This window comes from Pseudopodoces humilis, chromosome 5 (genome assembly GCF_049639895.1).
Source record: "Pseudopodoces humilis isolate 2021_Gansu_Grassland_sample_001 chromosome 5, ASM4963989v1, whole genome shotgun sequence".
Classification (NCBI taxonomy): Eukaryota; Metazoa; Chordata; class Aves; order Passeriformes; family Paridae; genus Pseudopodoces; species Pseudopodoces humilis.
In genome coordinates, this window is record NC_142204.1 from 40,626,134 (window position 1) to 40,646,182 (window position 20,049).

The window sequence follows — 20,049 nt, forward strand, 5'->3', positions numbered from 1 at the left end:
AATTTTTGATACTTCTGATGCTGGAACTGTTTATGAGATTCTCCACTGCTGGAGAGTCTCACTATCCCTTCTCCGGTTAATGCCACAAATAGAAGACTGGTCTTGCAAATCCCCTGATTTCCCTCTCCAAAATGCAAGGTACTGTGCTTTATAAAGAGATTCTCCATACATTTTACTGTGATGTGTTACCATGTGCTGCACTCCATCCTGTCACTTTAAAAGGTGCTAAATTAAGCAGCGTGAGACATTTTAAGCAGACATCTGTTTCAAGTGAGATACCTCAACTGCATGGATGGTAATGGATTAAAAGGATACTGTCAAACATTTGAGAATGAACAAATGCAACAAAAAATATGCAGAAGCTGATGTTTATCATCAGCCTAACAGAAGACATTGACCTTCACTTCAGGATCTTTTACAATCTCTATGGCCACTCTGTTAACCACATCCAGAGAACCTGCATGCAGTCATCCCATCTGCATTTCATCTCCATTTCTCTCATTTGAGTATCCTTACCATGTTTCATAAAGACCTTAATTCTCTAGACAAGCATTGCACCTTCATAGATAAGAGACAATCCTTCTTCCAATCCTTCTCTTTTCATACGATGCCCACAGAAACAGCTTCTCAGACATAGGACTACCAAGAGCACCACCTGACATAGTCTTACTGCTTTATTTTTATTTTACACATCTGCTTGGGACCACATACTGCCACTTGTCCTTGCAACATTTCTTTGGCAATAGCAGTCTTATGTTCCATGTTTCAAAGTATGTGGACCAGTAGCCAAAACAGGCAAATCAACAGCTTCTACATGACAGCCTCATTTTGTCAGATGCCTCTGCTGAATAGTGGGTTACCTCACTGTCTTGTAAAAATATGCTTTATTTTGTTCAGATCTATTTCAAGCAATGGAAGAGTAATTCGATATAGCAACATTAACTTACAACTGTGCTATCTGTGTTTTCATTAATTCCTTATGAATCAATAAGCTATAAACCCCCATGTTAAAGACACCCTTCTATAAAGGCCTTTGGTGCCTTCCCACTGAGTAGTATTACTTCACTGATCTCTGATATATGAGAGCACAGAGAACAGAAATCTTTTCCAACACTGAAGTTCATTCATTTCACCATCATGTGAATTGTTTTGTGAAGACTTTTTAAAAAAGCACTTCATGTATTCACCAGTTTGCAATAGATTCTTTCTTCGTAACACATCTTTATATTATTTATTTTTATTATTTGAATCTGTAGCATTTCCACACAACATACAAGAAAAGTTTTTTTTGAGTTTCAGTATCTATGAGACCTTTATATAGTTTCCACACATGCAAGCTGGGATTTTCTTGCCTACCATAATTTCTGTAGGCTAACTTTGAGGCAACTCCAGGGATTTAACTTAATGCTTACCTGAACTAGTGAACACTGACCATTCACTGAAGCTACCTTGTTGGGTCCCGTGCTGTTAAAGCCCCTTGGCACCAGTAATACCTGCTGTTTCCTAGCCCCTGGGAGATGCTTCCCAGACATAGAGCTTTTGTTTATAGTGTCCTCCCCAGAAATGGGACCTGACTGCCAAGACTTGAGAATTCCCTTGCTCCCTTAATTCCCAGATTCTACAATAACCCAAACAAATACCCCATAGCTACAGTCCTGAGGGCACCTTTACAGGCCTCTGTAGCTGTCCACTCACTGCTTGCTTTAGGTGGCAGTGACTACAACAAAACCGTCACATGCTAATACCAAATTCTTATTTACTCCCACCCATCCTGTTCCTTTCCTTGCCCTTCCCCTCTTCCCTCTCTTCTGGGAAAATTCCAACCATGAAAAGCCCACACACTAAGCTTGGAAAATAAATTACTTTTTCCACTCTTATTTTTGCCAGGTAAGACCAGCTTTGGTGCAAACAGCCTTCAGTGCTTTACCTCCCTGGGGCAGTTCCATTCCATTGTTTCCTCCACACAAGGAGCCTGACGCAACTCACAATAACAGACAACACATAAAAATGCACACAGTTCTTGTCGTCAGCTTGGACTTCATAAACCTTCAGCAGACATATTTCCTATGCTACCACAATGTGTTTGGGGAGCTTCTGGACAGTATAAGATCACAATAAAACATGATAAATTACAGTTAAAAATACAGAGGAAATCATAAGCAAGAATTATTGAAAGGAAATTCTACTTTCTGAATAAAGTTGGTATATTATGGTATTTTCTTCCTATTACAGGCAGCACCTTAAACCATGTCCTGCAGTGAGCTGTATTTCCATGTTCTGACATATTGTAAATTTCATGAAGTTTTATTTACAATAAAAACCATCTAAGAAAACAAAACACTGTAAGACTAACATAGCCCAGAAATTAGATTCAAAGTGACTTACTTTCATTTTGAGTATTTAGTATTTTCCTAGGATTTGCTTGGAAATGTAACCAATTTATTAACTGCCTCACATGGAGCTGCCACATAAGATGCTGATAATGAAATTTTAATATTTCAGCTACCTTTGGTAGCAGATTTGGGATTATGGGATAAGATATCCTACAGTAAGCAGCAGTGGTCCTATTTATTTTTTTCAAATAAAAATTTAACAAACATTCAAACTATTAATTTTAGCTCAAACAGAAAAAACAAATAAAATTTCACCAATATAAATCTGCTAGCTCTTTTGAGTCCTGCTCTTTTAGGCTGTCTCCAAAATTCACACATTGGTTTATTCTAAAGTTCGCTAACTAAAAGTAATCTTTGACACTGAAAAAATATTTCACTCACTTTCAGGGCATCCCCTTCATTGCCCTCCATTACTTCCAGAATAAGTGCAGCTAGTATGTTAAATCCTTGACAGTAGCCAACAGATTTATTCCACCTGGCATAAGCCAGCAAAACACGTTTTAACACCACTCGATCTTGCTCTGCCTCCTGGCCACAGTAAGAACTGCAGCCAGTTCGGTGAAGGTCCTTTAAAGGGAAAGAAATAAAAATTAAAATGACAATACAATGAGAGAAAAAATGTGTATTTTCCGTCTCCCATTAGTTCTTTTGCCTGTCCCAGTTTTCTTTCCACCTCCACCCACCCAGTACATACTCCCAAAGTTGATGACAATGTTTCTTTTTTAATCTGTTAAACCTTTAGCTTGCCCAAAACAGTTTCAGCAAGCTCTTTAAGTAAGCAAGTGCTCTAAAAGATGTTCACAAGGCATTGCCACAGAAGATATTAACAGATCTCTGTTATATATATAGAGATATATAACAGGCAAGACAAAACAGCAGCTAATTGCATGAAAAAGATAAACTGTTTTTATCAAAGTATAAATGAACTAGTAGATAAGTGACTTCTCAAGACATACAAGCCAGAAACTGTGTCCTGAAAATTTAAGTGATTTGCAAGTGAAAGGCAAAATGTACAAAATGGGTGACTGCTTAAACATTAATCAGCTGAGAAATACAAATAGGCAAATATGTTTCACTCCTGTAAAACAACTGAAAAATGCTCATTTGCTGTATTTTAAAATATGCTTTTACTCCCAGAAAACATTTGTGTTTATTTACAGAGAAGGAAAAAAACCACTCATGTTCCTTTGTCTTCATTAAACTCTAGTACATTTTCAAAATAAAAAAAGAGTAAAAATGAAGGGAAAAAACCCCCAGAAACAGCACTTTCTTCCCCAGCTAACACTAACCAGACTAGTGCAAAAGGAAAAAGCAGCCAAAAGAAAACCAACTTCGGTGGGCCAAAGGGAATTAAGATACAATTTTTACCAAAGCAGTTGTAGAGATGAAAATAAATCCAAATTCAAATGTCAACTTTTCATTAAAAAATGAGAAAAGAAATAACAAATTAGCTGTCTACCTTTACTATCTGGATGCCCATAGAGTCATCATCAGGATTACTTCTTTCATTGAACGTAAAACGCATGGTTTTGTCCCAGTCAATGGCTATACTGTGTAAGTACTGATCAGCCAGGGTCAACCAAACCTAGAAATACATTTGAGAAAATTAATTATTTCTCTGATAAAATATAAAGTTTTTATATATATTGTTAGATGAACCTTATCAGCTTCACCCATATGTGATCTGCTGTTAGACTTGAAATATGCAGAAGAGGATTTTAGCTACAACCATTTTTGCACAATCAAAATAATACTTTGCTCCCTAAAACATAAAGGAAATGGTCAGCACTAAGCATCCAGATCTGTGGACTGCTTAGAAAGATACAAGTTGGCCATCAGTGAATTCACAAGGGCCCTCCAAGATGGAAACACAATGCAAGGTCTCTCCATCAGTTCAAACCTTCTATCCTTACAACCAACGAAGAGTTTTATAAAAGGATAACACTGCTGCTGGCTTTCCTGAAACTCAACCATGGATACATCTCCTGGGAACTCCCAAAAGAAATCTAGCAGTGCTGGTGCTTCCCTGTATCAGAAATCTCTTCTTATGACTTTGCAGAACAAATAATATATAGTTTTCACCATTTGGGATTGATCTGAAAGCATGATTCAGAATGGAACAACTCTCACAAGAGAACTAAACTGTTGGCACTACAGAGAGTTCTGAAACAAACATTTTCACTACTTTTAAAGCCTAATAATTGCCAGAACAGATTTATGCATGTTTATCCAAGACAAAGGTGGGACCTTTATTAAAGATTTGAAAACTTCCTGGACCATGACACATGACAGATCATACAATGACAACAAGCAACAATAAAGGACCCTTTTTTCAGGAAGCTGAAAGAAATCACGAAAGCAAACTGGTCAAGTTTTATATCAGCCATTAATTCACTCAAGTGAGAAAAGCAATTTAGACACTTCCCACAGATTTAAACACTTAGATAGCTGCACGATGAAGGAATTTATAGACAGTTCCCAGAATCTCATGTTTTCTGCATTTAAATGTCCCTACCCACACTTTCACAAAGCCACCCACGTGGAGGAATGCCACTGCTCTGCCTCCCAACAGCCTCAGCACTGCTGACATCCTACTGATGTTGTTTGACTGGATTCTTTATCTCTGCCAGCCCCAGAAACCAAATGTCACACGCCACAACAATAATGCAGATGTCAACCTGCTCCTTGTGTTGACAGCAAAGGAGGCAATCAGCAGGCTGCCACCACAAAATACTTCCTCTGATTTGGTATCTATTTTAAAATCATTGTGAAACCAGGGAACAGCAGTAAAAAGACAACATCTCTTTTCTTACTACTATTTCTTTGGTTAGCATCATGCGGTCATGTGTGAGCAAACTCAGGGATGGGCAGAGTGAAAAGGAAAGACAGATCTGAGTTGGATGATGTGGCAAAGCTTATGCAAGTCTGCTGACTACACAGAACTGGGAGGAGTGGCTGATAAGCCCAAGGACAACTTGACAGGATGGAAAAATGGTCTGACAAGAACCTCATGAAGTTCAACAAGCAGAAGTGCAAAATTCTGCTTCTGGAAGAGGGAAGAAATAATCCCAAGCAGCAGTATATGTTGGAGACACCCAGTTGCAAAGCATCTCTCCCATGCAGGAAGGCTGAAAGAGCTGGGACCATTGAGAATGAAGAAAGGCAGCTATGGGGGAATCCTACCAGTGTGAATGAACACCTGAAAGGAGGGTGCAAGGAGGATGAAGCCAGACTCTTCTCATCCATGCCCAGTGACTGGACTGGAGATAATGGGCACAAACTGAAACACAGGAGGTTCTCCTCAAACATCAAGGAACACATTTTAACTGTGAGGGCGACTGAGCACTGACACAGGTTTCCCAGGGAGGTTGTGGAATCTCTATCCTTGGAGATATTCAAAAGTCACCAGGACTTGGCAACCAGCTGTAGGTGGCCCTGATTGGGCAGAGGGGTTGGACCAGATGGCTTCCAGAGGTCCCGTCCAAACTCAGCCCTTCTGTGATTCTGTGACCTCTGCCAATCATGTACCACAGACAAGTGGTACAGACAAGTGTCTGAGACACTTTCTGGAGTGGAAGAAGAATATTTCAGGTAAGAAAAAAGGCTGTTAGATGGGTATAATGATTCACTGAAGTTGTAGACTGAAAATAAATTCATCGTGGTGTGAGGAAAACAATGCCACTAAGTCTTCTCTTCCTTCTCTCCTGATCTGTAAAGGGCTAGAGTTCAGTTTGGAAATGTAGCAAAAAACACTAAAAGGAAATTAAGCTGATGCATCAGAAATATGTGGAACTACACATAATTTATAAATCTTCAAAAATATTTTTTTTATTAAAACGGTGTTTTCAAAGCTGAGATTGTGTGACTCAGTTTTAAAGAAAAAAATTAATAGACATGCCTCTTTTTATACTAGGGGACTTCAAACATTGAAGAATGCAATAAAGTAAGTCTAGCAAAATCCCAATGGACCTTTTCCTACCACACTAACTCAGTGCACTTTCCCATTAATGGTGCACTCTGCCATTCTACATCACTCCTGTCTCTGAACTTCCCTAATTTTGGTAAACCAAGAACTGTTTCTATGAGCATTCTTGTCAGCATTAAGTATGTATCAACTTCACCTTCGTAAGTGTGACAACCTACACTGCAGATATGTTCTCCTTTTAGTTATCTTCAGCAGTGGGGGCAATTTCACCAGTGCAATTTCTTGAGAGTGACAGAATGAAGCAATAACATCTGCACCTAATTAAAATAACCAATAAATTACCTAAGCCTCAAGCAGAAAGAACCCAATTACTGAAAACACCATCTTTACCTGTCTCCTCAGCCTTTCCAGCTGCCCTGTGAGGTTGTCACTGAATAACGTAAACAAGAAAAAATCCCCAGTACAACTTAAAAGGTCCAAATATTTGTTATAAAACCCACCAACAGATAATGCTGATGTAATTCACCTCTTCTGAGAAACCTACAGGCAATATGGCCCAAAAGGCATAGAGGTTTACCTACCTTTCTCCGCCATTCCTTTGGGATCCCTGTTGGCAGTCTGGCCACTGCTTTGAGCGCATCATGCCACTAAAAGCAAAAACATCCAAAAATGTAAAATATCCATCATTAGTTTAATGCTACAGTACAGCAACATTTACAGCCTTGCAGACATTGCACACTCATTTCATTTTACTGCACATATTTCAGAGTTTAACTGCTTAATCCACTCTCAGGGAAGATACAGATTAATTACTTAATGATATGACCAAAATATAATATTCTAGGACACAAGGATTTAGGAAATATATGAGTAATTAATGAAAGCCTATTCCATTTTCTGAATACAAGTGAAACAGCTCGTGATGCAATTGCAAATAATATGCTGATATTATGATGACAAATGCATTTCTGAATGAGGGCAAGCACCTTCACTGCAGAGAAACCACTAATTCACAAACTCAAGAGAAAAATAAATCAAATTACCTGCTGAAAACCATTTTGACCTAAAGATGGCTCAAGTGTGAATTTCAATTTTGTATCAACCCCTAGAAAGAAAAATTAAAAAAAAAAAAAAGTCATTATTTCATTTAGCTCAGAAGACAAAAAGAAGCTAAAAAACCCCAAACACAAACAGTTCAAACAGTTGAAACAAGAACACAAAATTTTATCTTCCTGTTTTAACAACTACATTTCAACCTGTTTCAATAAATTTTGTCCTCAGAGTGGATTCAAGGAACACGCTAAGAAGTACACAGACAAAATGTTTTTAAAATGCAGCAACATGCTCTTTAGTGATGTAGTTTGGACCAACTCATTTCACTAATATTCATATAGTTCACTGCTCTACAAACTAGAATAGTACACTGCAAACTGTCATATGCATCCACAGAAAAATACATGTGCAGAGACAGTTTCTTTCCATCTATGCCAGCTTCTTGACATTAAGTCAGTCAAAACTAATTTATGAGTTTGGTGTGTTAAAATTATTTTGCTGTCCAGAATATATATATATTTTATAATTTTTCAGACCATAATGCACATTTGGTCATTATTGTTATTTAAGCATAGATTTTATTTTGGCTATATAAGCAAACTACTTTATTTGTTATGAAGCAGGCCTACTAATTGTTCATACAATATTACATAAAATACCAGAATCTCAAGTGGATCCTAACATGGCACTGAAGTATGCCAGAACATGATCAACAGTAAAATGTTTAATTTGCTTTCCATCCCGCAGTTTGAATGCACAATTCCTTGGTCCTTCAAATGCCGCTGTCCAGAACTCAGGTGCTGAACACGGCATCAGATCCCATCCCCTCCCTCCCGTCTGCTGGCACAAAGAATGAAGCCCTCCTTTATTTTCCCTCCATAATTTAATAGAATGGTATTGTTCCATTTTTACAATTATGTTATGCATAGCTTCTCATCTTTCCAGGATATGAAGCCAAACATTTTTAATATAGAAATGCATATATACATATATATACACAGAGAGAGAAAACCCAAACAGATTATAAGCCTGCAAGGTTTTAAGTATGTAATATCCATGCTAACCAACTCACTGGTAATACTCAGTTCTTTGGAGGTCTAAACCTATAAGTCTGACAGAAAACCCAACTGTAGTGGCATTTGCTATTTATGGAATGTAAAATGCCTTTGAGCATTAACATACTGAAGTGGTGGTAAGTAATTTTAAAGCCTTACTGCCTGATAAATATATATTTAAAGACAAAACCTTCTTCTCCACTGCTTTTTTTTTGTTTTGTTGGGGGTGAGTGAATAGAAACAAAGAAAAAAACATCACACAAACTCCAGCACTGTTTAGAATTTTAGCATTTTAGAATTGCATCCCTGAGACCTGGGGATTAGTGCTTTCGTTTCCTTGCTTCAGTTCTAAAAGACATATTTGTCAGATCTAGAAAAATAAAGGCTTCAAACCATAATAGATATGTCTTGAAAAAACATTGAAGGATTAATAACTATTCCTGGAAGTAACTGTTTATTAGTATTCCTTCCCATAGTGCAATGGCACTCATCAGGGACTCCTAATAGATGAATCTTTTCATAATAATTCAAAGCAATGTAACAATGCCAGTAACCTACTAAGATTAAATTGTATCACATTTGCTGAAATTGGAAAACGTGAACTTCATTCTCAAGCGAAAAAATAATAAGTACTGTAAAACCTTAATACATACAAAAATACATCATGACTAGGAACTCCTTTTGTTAAAGTAACAGATGCTGGCACATTACCTAACACTGCCTTGTAGCAAAGAACCAATAGCCTTCCAAAATAACCATGTATTCATTTCCAGCCCAGCGCCAAATATTAATTATTTCACTGTTTTCCAAGACTTAAAAGATCCCAGTGACAACTTTTCTGTCTGTCCTAGAAGCTTCCTAAGAAAGACAAAAGCAAATGCTTCCAGGTCTTCAAAAGATCCAGTACAGCAAGATAAAATCTCAGAGCAAGGCAAAATCTATCTATAGTTACATGAACATCATGACCAGGAAGCTCACACTACAATCAAGGTACATGTCCCTCCTGAGACTGAAATGAGACCCTTCAAATGAGACCCTTGATTAAATGAGACTGAAATGAGATCATCCATCTACAAAAGTTAATTAAATCACAGCAAACAATTAAGACAGGTGTGAAAATTACTGTAAATGAGAATTCACACGGTAACACCAGACTACACAGTACACTCTCTTCAGTATGGTGAGGAACTGCTTGGTCACGCCATGCATGACAACCTCTTGTAAAAGCCACAGGATCTCTGTCCCTTTTATTTGTTCTCCATTAGAAGTATTTTCCAAATCAAATTATGTGACATTTTTGTGATAGGGGAGGGGAAGATCCATGGGGAATGAACCCCATACAATACAAATTGTTCCTCATTCCCATCCATTTTAAAGAAATTTTATTTCCTAAAATTAAAAAATTACAACATTGCTTAATATAAAATACAGCAAGTAAGATGTAAAAAAAAAAGCTGCAACAATACAGAGAGAGCAAGGAAGGTAACCAGCAAATTGGGAGCAGCATCTCATTGCCCATTACTTATTTCTGGTGGAAGAATCATCTTGCTACATGCAGTTTCTGCATTCTGCTCAAGGAATTTGTACCTGAGTTTTAGAGCTTCAAGGAAATTAATGCCTATCCCTAATTCAACCTCTCTTGGTTTCCTAAACCTTCCTTTCCCCATCATTCCCCCTTCTTTATTTAGTTGTCTTCTCTCCATAACCTAACTTACATTCCGTAATAGTTTCTTCCCCCTCAGTACCCCACAACCATACAACCCTACCACATGTCTGCACCCATTTTCACTGGGTTTTCCCATTTCTGACAATCCTCCATCTTTGGGTCACATTCCTCTCCATAACATAAACACATGCTTTTTGCAAAAAAAGACCCCTTAAGGCCTTAAGAGAACTTGTCTTCCCAGCTCTTCTGCAGGGACAGCCTGGCATAGATGCACCACACACAGAGGAATAGTTCCTACTGTAAATGTTGCCAGTACATCTCAGCCCTTACACATCAAATCAGCCAGGTTATGGTCTCATTTGACATATAAATATCACCTCCAGTTCATACACTTTCAACTGATTCTTCATATCTGAGAAGCATATTAATTTATATTGGCAGGAATATGCTGGGAACACACTGGAATGATTAGCTCCACAAATACGAGGACACACAAAGGTACATGCCTGACAACAAATTTCTGAAGGGTAGGGGAATGCCAAAATAAGCTCTGTTCAATGCCCTTCCAAACCTGTTACCAGAAACCACTGCAGAAAAGTTATATAAAAAATATTAAGAAGAGGAAAATATACTCCCCTCCAAACCAGTCCTGTATTCTTTCCTGTGCAAAATACACAATAACTCCTGACAAGAAAAGGCTGTAAGAGGGAAGATTATACCCCTAGGATTCCCAAACTCTAGCAGTCCTCCACTGCATAACTGAAATGTAGCACAGAACCACACAAAGTGCCATAAGAGGGGAGAAAAATACTGTCAGCCGGAGTGAGAGAATCAAATTCCCAGTTCACCCTCAGTGGATTAATTAATTAATTAAATTAAACAAAAGGATGGGGTGAAATCTGGGATTTTTTCAGAAATGTCAGAACAGAAGAAAGTCTAGGAAGATTATGTGTTTTTTAAGACAATAGCACGTTTGTGAGCTATAAAGACATAGCTTTAAACTTGCAAATTAGTACTATAGCTTCTTGGCTGTATTTCACAGCTGTTGAAACCTCTCCCACAAAATGCAAATAAATATTTTATCAAAAATAAATGAGGAGAAAGGCCTAAAGCAGTTTTGTGTGCAGTGGGAAGAAAGAGAAGAGCAAATGTAAACTATCACCTTATGCTGCTTGTTGTTTCAAGTAGATTCTTAGCCTTGCAATTTATCTCTAGAAGTAATATTCTGAGTAACCCTGTATGAAACCGCTTCTATCAGGAGCCAGAGCTCAGACTGGGATGTATCAAAACATATCTAAGATCTCCAGTCTAGAAAAACTTCTCAATACAGACAACTAATACAGGCACTAAATAAATCTGCATAATATTTCATCCAGCATATTTTTAAGGGCTCATTAGGTGTCCCATGCCCACCACTCTATGAAAACATTTATCCTGAATGGGATTATTGTCTTTACCTACATATGAACAACATGGAATCCCCAAACCAGTCAGATTTTTACAACTATGGCATTCATAGTTACACCTCCAATCACATCCCCTGGTCTTTGTGTGAGTGTAAATACAAGAATGTTATTATCCAGATAACATCATTACCTGGGATAATAACAGACTACTGTTGGAGCAGGGATCTTTGAGAATTACAAGACAGAAAATCTTGGAAACAGCAACTCCATAAATCTGTACCAAAATGTACCCAAGACCTGATTAATAACAGCTTCTGAAACTCACTTCAAACACAGAGGCAGTGAGCATTGTGTGCTTGATGCACACACTAGTACAATGGGAAAAAGCTAGTACAATGGGAAATTGAACCTTATTTATTCCCATGTATTGCTCTATGTTTCCATGGATCTCCGGCTTGCCTGCTTTGTAAATGCCTAAAATTAGGCAACAGATCAACAACGTTTTAGCTACAAGTGACAGGTCTAACACGTAAATTGAATTTAAATTTCTTGATATTTCATTTAAAAAAAAAAAAAATTCAACATTTTGATGGCAGGCAACTAGAATCTAGCATTCAGTCACGATCACCCATTCGCACTTCTGTTGAGAGCCCACCTCCCTGGAGTAAACCTACATTGTTAGCTGACCACCCAGTTCTTAAAAGATTTTGATACTGAAGCAGGATCTAGAAAACATAGCTGCAGAGCTGATGCCTTCCCCTTGGAATAGGCATGGTTGCAAATTTATACTACACCCTAGCGCAGACAAAGGCTGGGCGGGCGGAGGGGTCTCCGGCAGGTCAAGAGTTAGCAGGTTTATCAGGAAAGGTCAGGGGAGGATGCTAGGAGACTTCGGGGAGAGACTGGCAGAAAGCTGAATCGCCGAGCCCGAGGGAGAGGAGACGGAGGGAGAAAGGCAGTAGGGACAGACGACACAAAAGCGCGGCGAGGCGGCGACGCCGGGCGGGAGGAGCAAGGAAAGGACCGGGAGATGTGGAGAGCGGAGCCGGGATCTGCGGCTCGGGCGGGACAGGAGCAGGAGGAGTCCCCCAGGGCAGGGGCAGCGCCGCCTTCCCGCAGGGCCCCGGCCGCCCCCGGCCTCCCGCCTGGGCCCGGCCCTGCTCCCCGCGGGGCCGCTTCGCACCCGCCGCGGTGCCTCCGCCGCTCCAGGCCCGGGGCCACCTCGCAGGCCCCGCTCCCCGCTCCAGGCCGGCGCAGCCCGGGAGGGAGCCCCGCGCTCCGGACGCGCCGCCGGCCCCAGGCCGCGACCGCGGCTCCTCACGCCGGCCGGGCCGCGCCGGGGCTGCCGCAGCGGCGGACGGAGAGGCGCAGCTGCCTCGGGCCGGGGCCGCCCCCGGGCGCTGCCCCCCGCGCCTACCCGCAGCCCTCATCGCCCGCCGACCTCCTCCTCCTTCTCTCCGAGCCGACCCCCAGGCCCCGGCCGCTCCCCCCGCCCCGCTAAGCCGCTTACGGGGCGGCAGCCGCCGCCTCGCCCGGCCGGCGCGGGGACCTGGCTCCAAGGTGCACAGCAGGCGCGGCGCGGTCCGGGAGATGCAGCTGCGCTTCTTGAGCACATTGCTGAGGATGGTGCCTACACCGCCGCCCGAGCTCTGCCGCTTCAGGCATCGCCCCCCGCGCCGCAGCGAGCCCGTGAGCCTGTCCTGCCGCATGGTGCCCGGGGCTCGCCCTAGGGCGGCGGGGTGTGGGGCATGGCGTGCGGGGACCCGCACTGCAGACGGCGAAGTCCGAGTACCGGAGAGAAGAGGGAGGACAAGGAGAGAAGAAAGACAAAAAGGGGGGAAAAAAAAAAAAAAAAAAAAAAGCTGTTCCCGCCCACAATCCTAGCATCACTGCCTGAATAAACCAGCAGCCTCTCCTCCTCCTCCAGCACCACCTGGAACGCAGCGGGCGAGGGGAGCGGCAGCTCTGGTTAGAAATAAAGGGAGCCCCAGCGGCAGCGGTGGGGCTCAGCTGTGCCAAAGGGCTTCAGGACAGCTGCACAACCCCCGGGATCCACGGGACCAGCCGACACGGACAGCGCGGACACGGCTCGCTTGACGCCTGTAACGGGCGGCAATACTGACATTTCTCCCGAGAATTAAACGAGCTGAATATCCGCCAAAGAGTTTTCTCAAGTAGTACTCGGGCCTACAGCTGGACATATACAGATACTCCTGCTGCCCTTTTCAGAAAGCTGTCCTGGGAAGGAGTCCGACAGACCATGGAGCAGGGGGAGAGCAAAGAGTTTAACAGCATTGTCAGTGCCAAGGCAGGCTGGGGTCCTGCTCAACGACAGCCCCAGCAGCACACACAAGCATACTGCAGAGTTTCTGTTTTTCACTCTCCATCAAAGAGACCCTGAACACCCTGAGCTAAAATGACCGCCTTTTCTATGAATCTACATTGCAACTGCACTTATAAGTAATATGCCATGCACTAAACAGTTAAAAGAAGTGATTCAAGAGCACTTTATTAGATGCATTTTCCAGAGCTATTTGGCCTAAGAGCATCTTAAAAGGGTTTCATAGAGATTCTCAAACTAGTGGTTTGATTCACAAGGAGGAAAAGCATTTGAAATAGTGATCGCTTTTACAACCTAAACCACTCAGCATTTCTGTGGAAGAAGAGCAGATTTATCACACCACATTAGTCAGGCTCAAAGGCCAAACTACCAGGAGCCTCAGTCTACCTGCCAACAACTGTAGCTTTGAAACATTTTCCTCCTTTAAAAAAGATGTGTTTCTCAATTACATTATGAAGAGAGAAAACTGGCAGCAGATAAGCAGTAAAGCTAATTATATAAAAGATACACAATAAAAAACACAGAACCAAGCCTTTTTAAAAAATCAGTTATAACTATCTTTAGAAGCCACTGTTAAGCTTTCAGGGAAGTGTGATTTTGATCATGCCTCTTTAAATATCTGCTTGGGTTTTAGAGAAAAGTCACTACATTTGAGCTGTTAGCTTGCACTCTGAATAGATAATTAAGTCTGTGTGTCGGTGGTTCTTTTTTTAACAAAGGTGACACTTCCCTGCTGATGTAGATGATGCAAATCACTTTATTTCAGTGCCAGCTGGAGATGATGATTTAGTGGTTAAAGCATCAAATTTGAAATCAATTAGCCTCCCTAGGTGTACAGATTGTACCAATGGGACTGTAACAGCAACATTTAAATACAGAAATAGCCATATTATCTCTGTAATATTCTCCACCAGCCTGAACACCTTTTGCAAATAGCACCACATCATTCTTGGATCATTTCAAGACTGACTAATCCAACACCATATGCTTTTGCCCAAAGTCTCAGAAGCCATAACCAAAGTTTCAGTTTCACTCATTATTCAGACAGTGAGAATCAGTCATCACACTAAACTGCGTTACCTACAGTTTTTAAACAATTGGAAATCAGGTCTAAGAAACACATCGATATTTAACTGATGAAGATAAACAGCTCTCAAAATGAGAATTTGGTATCCCCATTACTGCTATCTCTCCTACTTGTCATCTTGTCTCTACAAGAAAACTGGAAACAATCAGGACAATCATACTGTGACTGGGAACACAGATACTTCCAAGCGTACCATTAAGGAGCTTTCCCGCATGCCAGCCAATTAATAAAATGTTATTCCAAAGGAAAAAATGCAAAGTCGAGCTTCAGGAGACAAAATGAAGAAGCCAGGCCATACATACCAGTTTGATGACTCACTGGATCATTAGTACAAATGGATTTTAGATGCAGAGATAAGCCTCCCATTAAGCATACATATACATATTTTAAGGGCTAGAATCTAGCTTCTAGAAAAGTGGATGGCACTAGGTTTTAATCACTGATCAAGCAAAGCCTCTGATCTGCCTGTGGCAAGACCTGTCGAACATCATGAATCTAATTTGATCCACCAGTGCATGGAAGTCTGGTCATGTCCACAAGACCTCATCTGCATTTACTGACAAGACAGATGACATTCAGAAAGAATTTTGAGGGAAAAAGAAATCCAAATGTTTAGCTAGGCAAGATATTTCAGCTCCAGTATTTTGTAATAATCACCACAAGACTTTGCTTTTTTTTCCTCCCTCTGTAGTTCATATATTCCCTCCCACACAACAGAGTCACTTTCTGAAAAACCTTACCTCCTCATTTGGTACCTCTTTTCAATCATACCACCATCTGCTACACATGCCATTTTAAGGCCAGAGAACTTCTTAAGAATACTATGTGCATTCCTGTTCTTTTTTTCAATCAGCCTTAGGATGGTCAGTCCCAAGATCAATGCCAGCTTTTGACCAACTCCAGTTCCCTCAAACCTCTCCATTCTTTAGCTCACTTCTGTCTGCACAGGGACAATGAGGTAAAACACAGACTGCCAGAAAGGGACAATGAGTACAAACAGATGGGGCAGCAACAGGAACAGCAGCAGAAACAGGGCCACAGAGCAATCTCACTTTCAAAGAATCTGTTTGCATGGAGCTTTAACAGCCCAAGCTCAGGATTACTAGAAGGCACAATTCACCACTTCTCTTCTGATGTGTGCTAAGACTGAATGTAATTAAAATATTAAAAATGGTAAGATATCTTCAGGTAGGTCACTCTATTTCATGACCCCCACATCCGCCCCTTTATTTCACAGAAAATTGTAGAGATCTCCCTTAATTCTGATTTGCATCACAACATCCCAGAAAGCTTATTTGCCACCATTCTCAACACCAATGTCAGCAAAAATACTTAAAGTGACATGTACCCATGAAAAAATATAGTAAATTCTTTGTATGATAACACTGTAATGTGATTAATCCAAGAGGATTTTGGAAATTACACTTAAACAGAAGCACTACAGCAGTTGACAATAAAGCAAATATCAGAAAGAAATCTGTATCAATAAGATGAGGAGAAAAGAATGTATTGCAACGACAAAGGAAAACCTGTTCTATTGACCAAATCATAGGGTCACTGCTAAACCCCAGAGCTCCACGTACTACTTTAAAGAGCCCAAAAAATACATCCAGAAAGTGTAACCCTATTACCACAGGGTTTCAAATAACTCTACAGAAGTTAGCAAATAAACCAACATATGTTTTGACGTGTATTATAATTTACCATGAGGCTCAAAAGAAAAAAAATTTCACTTTCATCCCTTTCAGCAATATTTTTTTATTATGTAGGCCTCTTCAAAAACTTTTCTTAATACATGCCTTACCAAACTAATGTTTTTAATTTCTTTTCTAGACAGAGAAAATATGATGATGAAAGTTAAGAAATGTTGAGAAATGTTTCCTAACCTTGCTAAATAATATGAAGTAAATGCATCTCTTGGCCAGTACTGACACTCTAGAATCCCACTTGAATGCTACATGGTAATTTAAAAAAATAAGCCACCAGTTCAGCAGAAAAACTAATGCAATACATGAAAAACATAAGTCTGACAGGTATGATTTGTAGTTATGTTTAAGATAATATTGCAGAAAAATGGAGGTCATAGCAGGTCCTCCCAGATATAAAACTGAACTTCTATTCCTTTATTAGAATCTGATTATTTGCTTAGCACCTAGCACACAAATTGAATTTTGTAGTGTGAATCACCAGCTTCATTCATCTGAGCTACTATTTCGGAAACAGAAGGATTTTTATCTGCCCAACGTAATGAAAAAAAGCAAAATGATCCTATATCCCCAAGACAAGATTTATCCACACATAGAACACTTGGAAAGATTTTAGATTAAAAATTAATTGCCAAAGTTAGAAACATTATTAATGACAAAATCTCTTTGCTGTGAGCCAGGAATTATAATGGAAATGGACCACATTTATACATAAAAGTTTATATACATTGATTCATCCTTATTTGCAGTAATGCCAAGGACATGTAGCAAAGACTAGGTTCAGCCCACAGAAGGCTTTCATTAGACATTTAGCAAAGAGCCAGCCTGTCCTGCACTGCACAAGGAAAAGTGTCCAGGTTCCAGCATAGACCCTCTCTCCCAGTACACATGGCCTCCACAGGAACAGAAACATGACCCTTTCTGGAGTTGGGGAGGAGAGTGGTGCTGACTCATGGAGAAGCTCATGTAAGCACCATATGAGATCACAAAGCTTGATCAGTCAATAGCAAGGCCTGCACAAACACTCCGTTTTTTTGCTGATGTATGAATTGGTTCCCATTTGTAGATGCCACTAGTTCTGTAAAGAAAGATTTGCACATACATGAAACTATTGCAACCCCAAGTCCTCCAGACCACCTAATTCTTTTATCTCCCAAGTGAGCCATGGCTTCACAGAGCAGACTCTCCAGGTATTTGAAACAGAAGCAGCTAGCAAAGCAAAAAAACCCCTCAAACCACCACCTCCACTTCCTGAAAAAAATACACCTTAGTCATTTAAGCAAGTTTGACACAGGGAGTTTTTTTAATGAAGTTTGTGAGATGAAAAGAAGATAGTTATCAGTTCCAACAACATTACTACTCAAAGATTTTTGACTCAACAGCTAAATGACAAAACTTCAGTTCATAACTTACTCTTACAGGATAAGTTTATTGAATTGGATATGTTTAGGATTAATCAAAGGCTCATTTAGCACTGAAGCCTAGAGCCATTAAAATTGATTTTGAGCATGTACAACACCACACAAGCACAAGTTTGGCTAACAGCAAAACTCTGACTATTTACTTCTGCATAGCTCGGGACAACTCATTCATTTCTTTATGCGCTTCTTCTACCAGCCTTCAAGTAATCTTGTCTCATTAAGCTTTTTTTTTCAAAGTGTCTCATACCATCTATTCATCCAGTGATGTCTAGCTTGTCCAGTTCAATAGGTACCTGACTTCTACAGCTCTCTAAAAATTACTATAAATACCATTAATATTTAGCTCTTCAGATTAGTATACATTTTAAAAAACATCAGCTCTGTACATTGATTATCTCCCCACTCTGACTTCCTTTAATTTCACTGTATATTTATTTTTCCTTCGGGACCTAAGGCCCAATAGCTATTTCTGCCAATGAGCATTGGATAAGACAAGAAATTAGCAATAACATGTTGGGGAAAAAAACCCCAAAACTCAAACAAACAAGAAAAACCATGCAAACACACACACATAATTTAAAATGTTAGCTATTAATGATGCCTAATCCAGCCCAAGAACCAAAAACAGTTCACGGTCTATATTTGGCCATATGTATTGTATGGATGGCAAGGAAAACATGTGGTTCAGTACCAGGCTCTGTGATTTTAGGAAGTTACCAATAATTTATAGAGAACTAAATTTAGAAACTGTTTCACTGCTGACAAAACATACCAAGAAGATTCTAATTTTTACTAAGAAATTTTTACTAAGAAAATTTTAACTAAGAAAAAGATAAATGATAGGCTTCTAAGTAAGATGATCTAATGTGGAGATGGAACACAGGCTTGACTTCCCTGGCAAATTTCAAGGGTATGTGAAGAGTACTCATTTACTCCTCAGTAACTCAAATTCAGGTTATTAACAGTTTCAAGGAGAAAAATATTTTTTAAAATCTAAGATTCACATTTAACCCTTCTTTTAGAGTTGCTCCAGTGCAGAATTGTAAGCAGGACTATTGATCCAAACAGACTAAGTTCCACAGCCTACTTTTCTAGCATCTTGTTTTTAAACACCAAGCTATCTCAAAGCTGCAGAAACATAGCTGCTGGCACTGCCTGATGCTCCATAAATCAGTCTATTCCTAGCACTAATTATCCCAAGCAGCTGTTATCCTCCATTTGATCTTCAGTATCCAGGAAATCTTTTCTTCAAAGGCTAATGCAACCAAAGAATGTTTAGTGTGTACCACTTGGAGATAAAATTCATCTGTGTTACTTAAAGGCCATATACCCTGTTGGGTATTTTCACTGAAGCACCATTAACAGCCCTCCTACAAGTTCACAATGTTTGGGGTTGTTTGTTTGTTGTTGTTTGTTTGTTTTTAAAGACAATTTCAGTAGGAAAAAGAACAGCATCATTTCTCATACAGAAGTGTAACTCCCAGCAGAATAAAAGAGAAGGCAGTGCTCAGCTAGACAAGTGTGAAAGACTATGCATACAATCTAAGAGAACTTTTTCTCTCAGGCTGTTTTCACATCCAAAAGCTTGTCAGTAAAAGATTAAAGACTGAAATGACATGATGAGTTATGCAGCTCAGACAGCCACCCCTGCTGTGAGTTTATTCACACAAACCCTTACATCTTGCTTGTCCAACATTTGCCACAGATGCCATGCTCTCACTACCTGCAGGTATCCAAGCACATCTACCATCAGTTCAGAATTGTAAAGATTAGTGAAATATGAATGTACTCAGGTGAATTTCTCACACATCACTGCTTCCCATGTGGCCTTTGGCACCACTGGATGTAAAGCCAGCTTCTTTGCAAGTTGCCAGTTAGTGCAATGAACTCTTAGGTTATCTCCTGGATGCTGATTATGCCTTGAAGCAAAGCACATGAACACTTTTGCACACAGACATGCAGGCTGAGACTTCTGCACAGCTGGGCCCTGCACCCC

At 40.1% G+C, this 20,049-nt stretch overlaps 1 protein-coding gene across 4 annotated transcripts in view; it reads right to left on the reverse strand.

The window, feature by feature from the left end:
- TBC1D30 (TBC1 domain family member 30) overlaps positions 1-20,049 on the reverse strand; it is a 48,131-nt gene that overhangs the window by 16,626 nt on the left and 11,456 nt on the right. For 2 of the 4 annotated variants that reach the window (XM_088055678.1, XM_088055677.1), the window contains exons 1-5: positions 13,048-13,287; positions 7,362-7,423; positions 6,900-6,965; positions 3,853-3,978; positions 2,775-2,960 (exon numbers count right to left, since the gene is read on the reverse strand). In XM_088055678.1, the coding sequence (XP_087911804.1) occupies positions 2,775-2,960; positions 3,853-3,978; positions 6,900-6,965; positions 7,362-7,423; positions 13,048-13,207 (600 nt within the window). In that variant the 5' untranslated portion in view covers positions 13,208-13,287. Of the gene's footprint in view, positions 1-2,774; positions 2,961-3,852; positions 3,979-6,899; positions 6,966-7,361; positions 7,424-13,047; positions 13,288-20,049 lie in introns of those variants that run through there. The other 2 variants (XM_014249090.2, XM_088055676.1) reach the window with 1 other exon arrangement.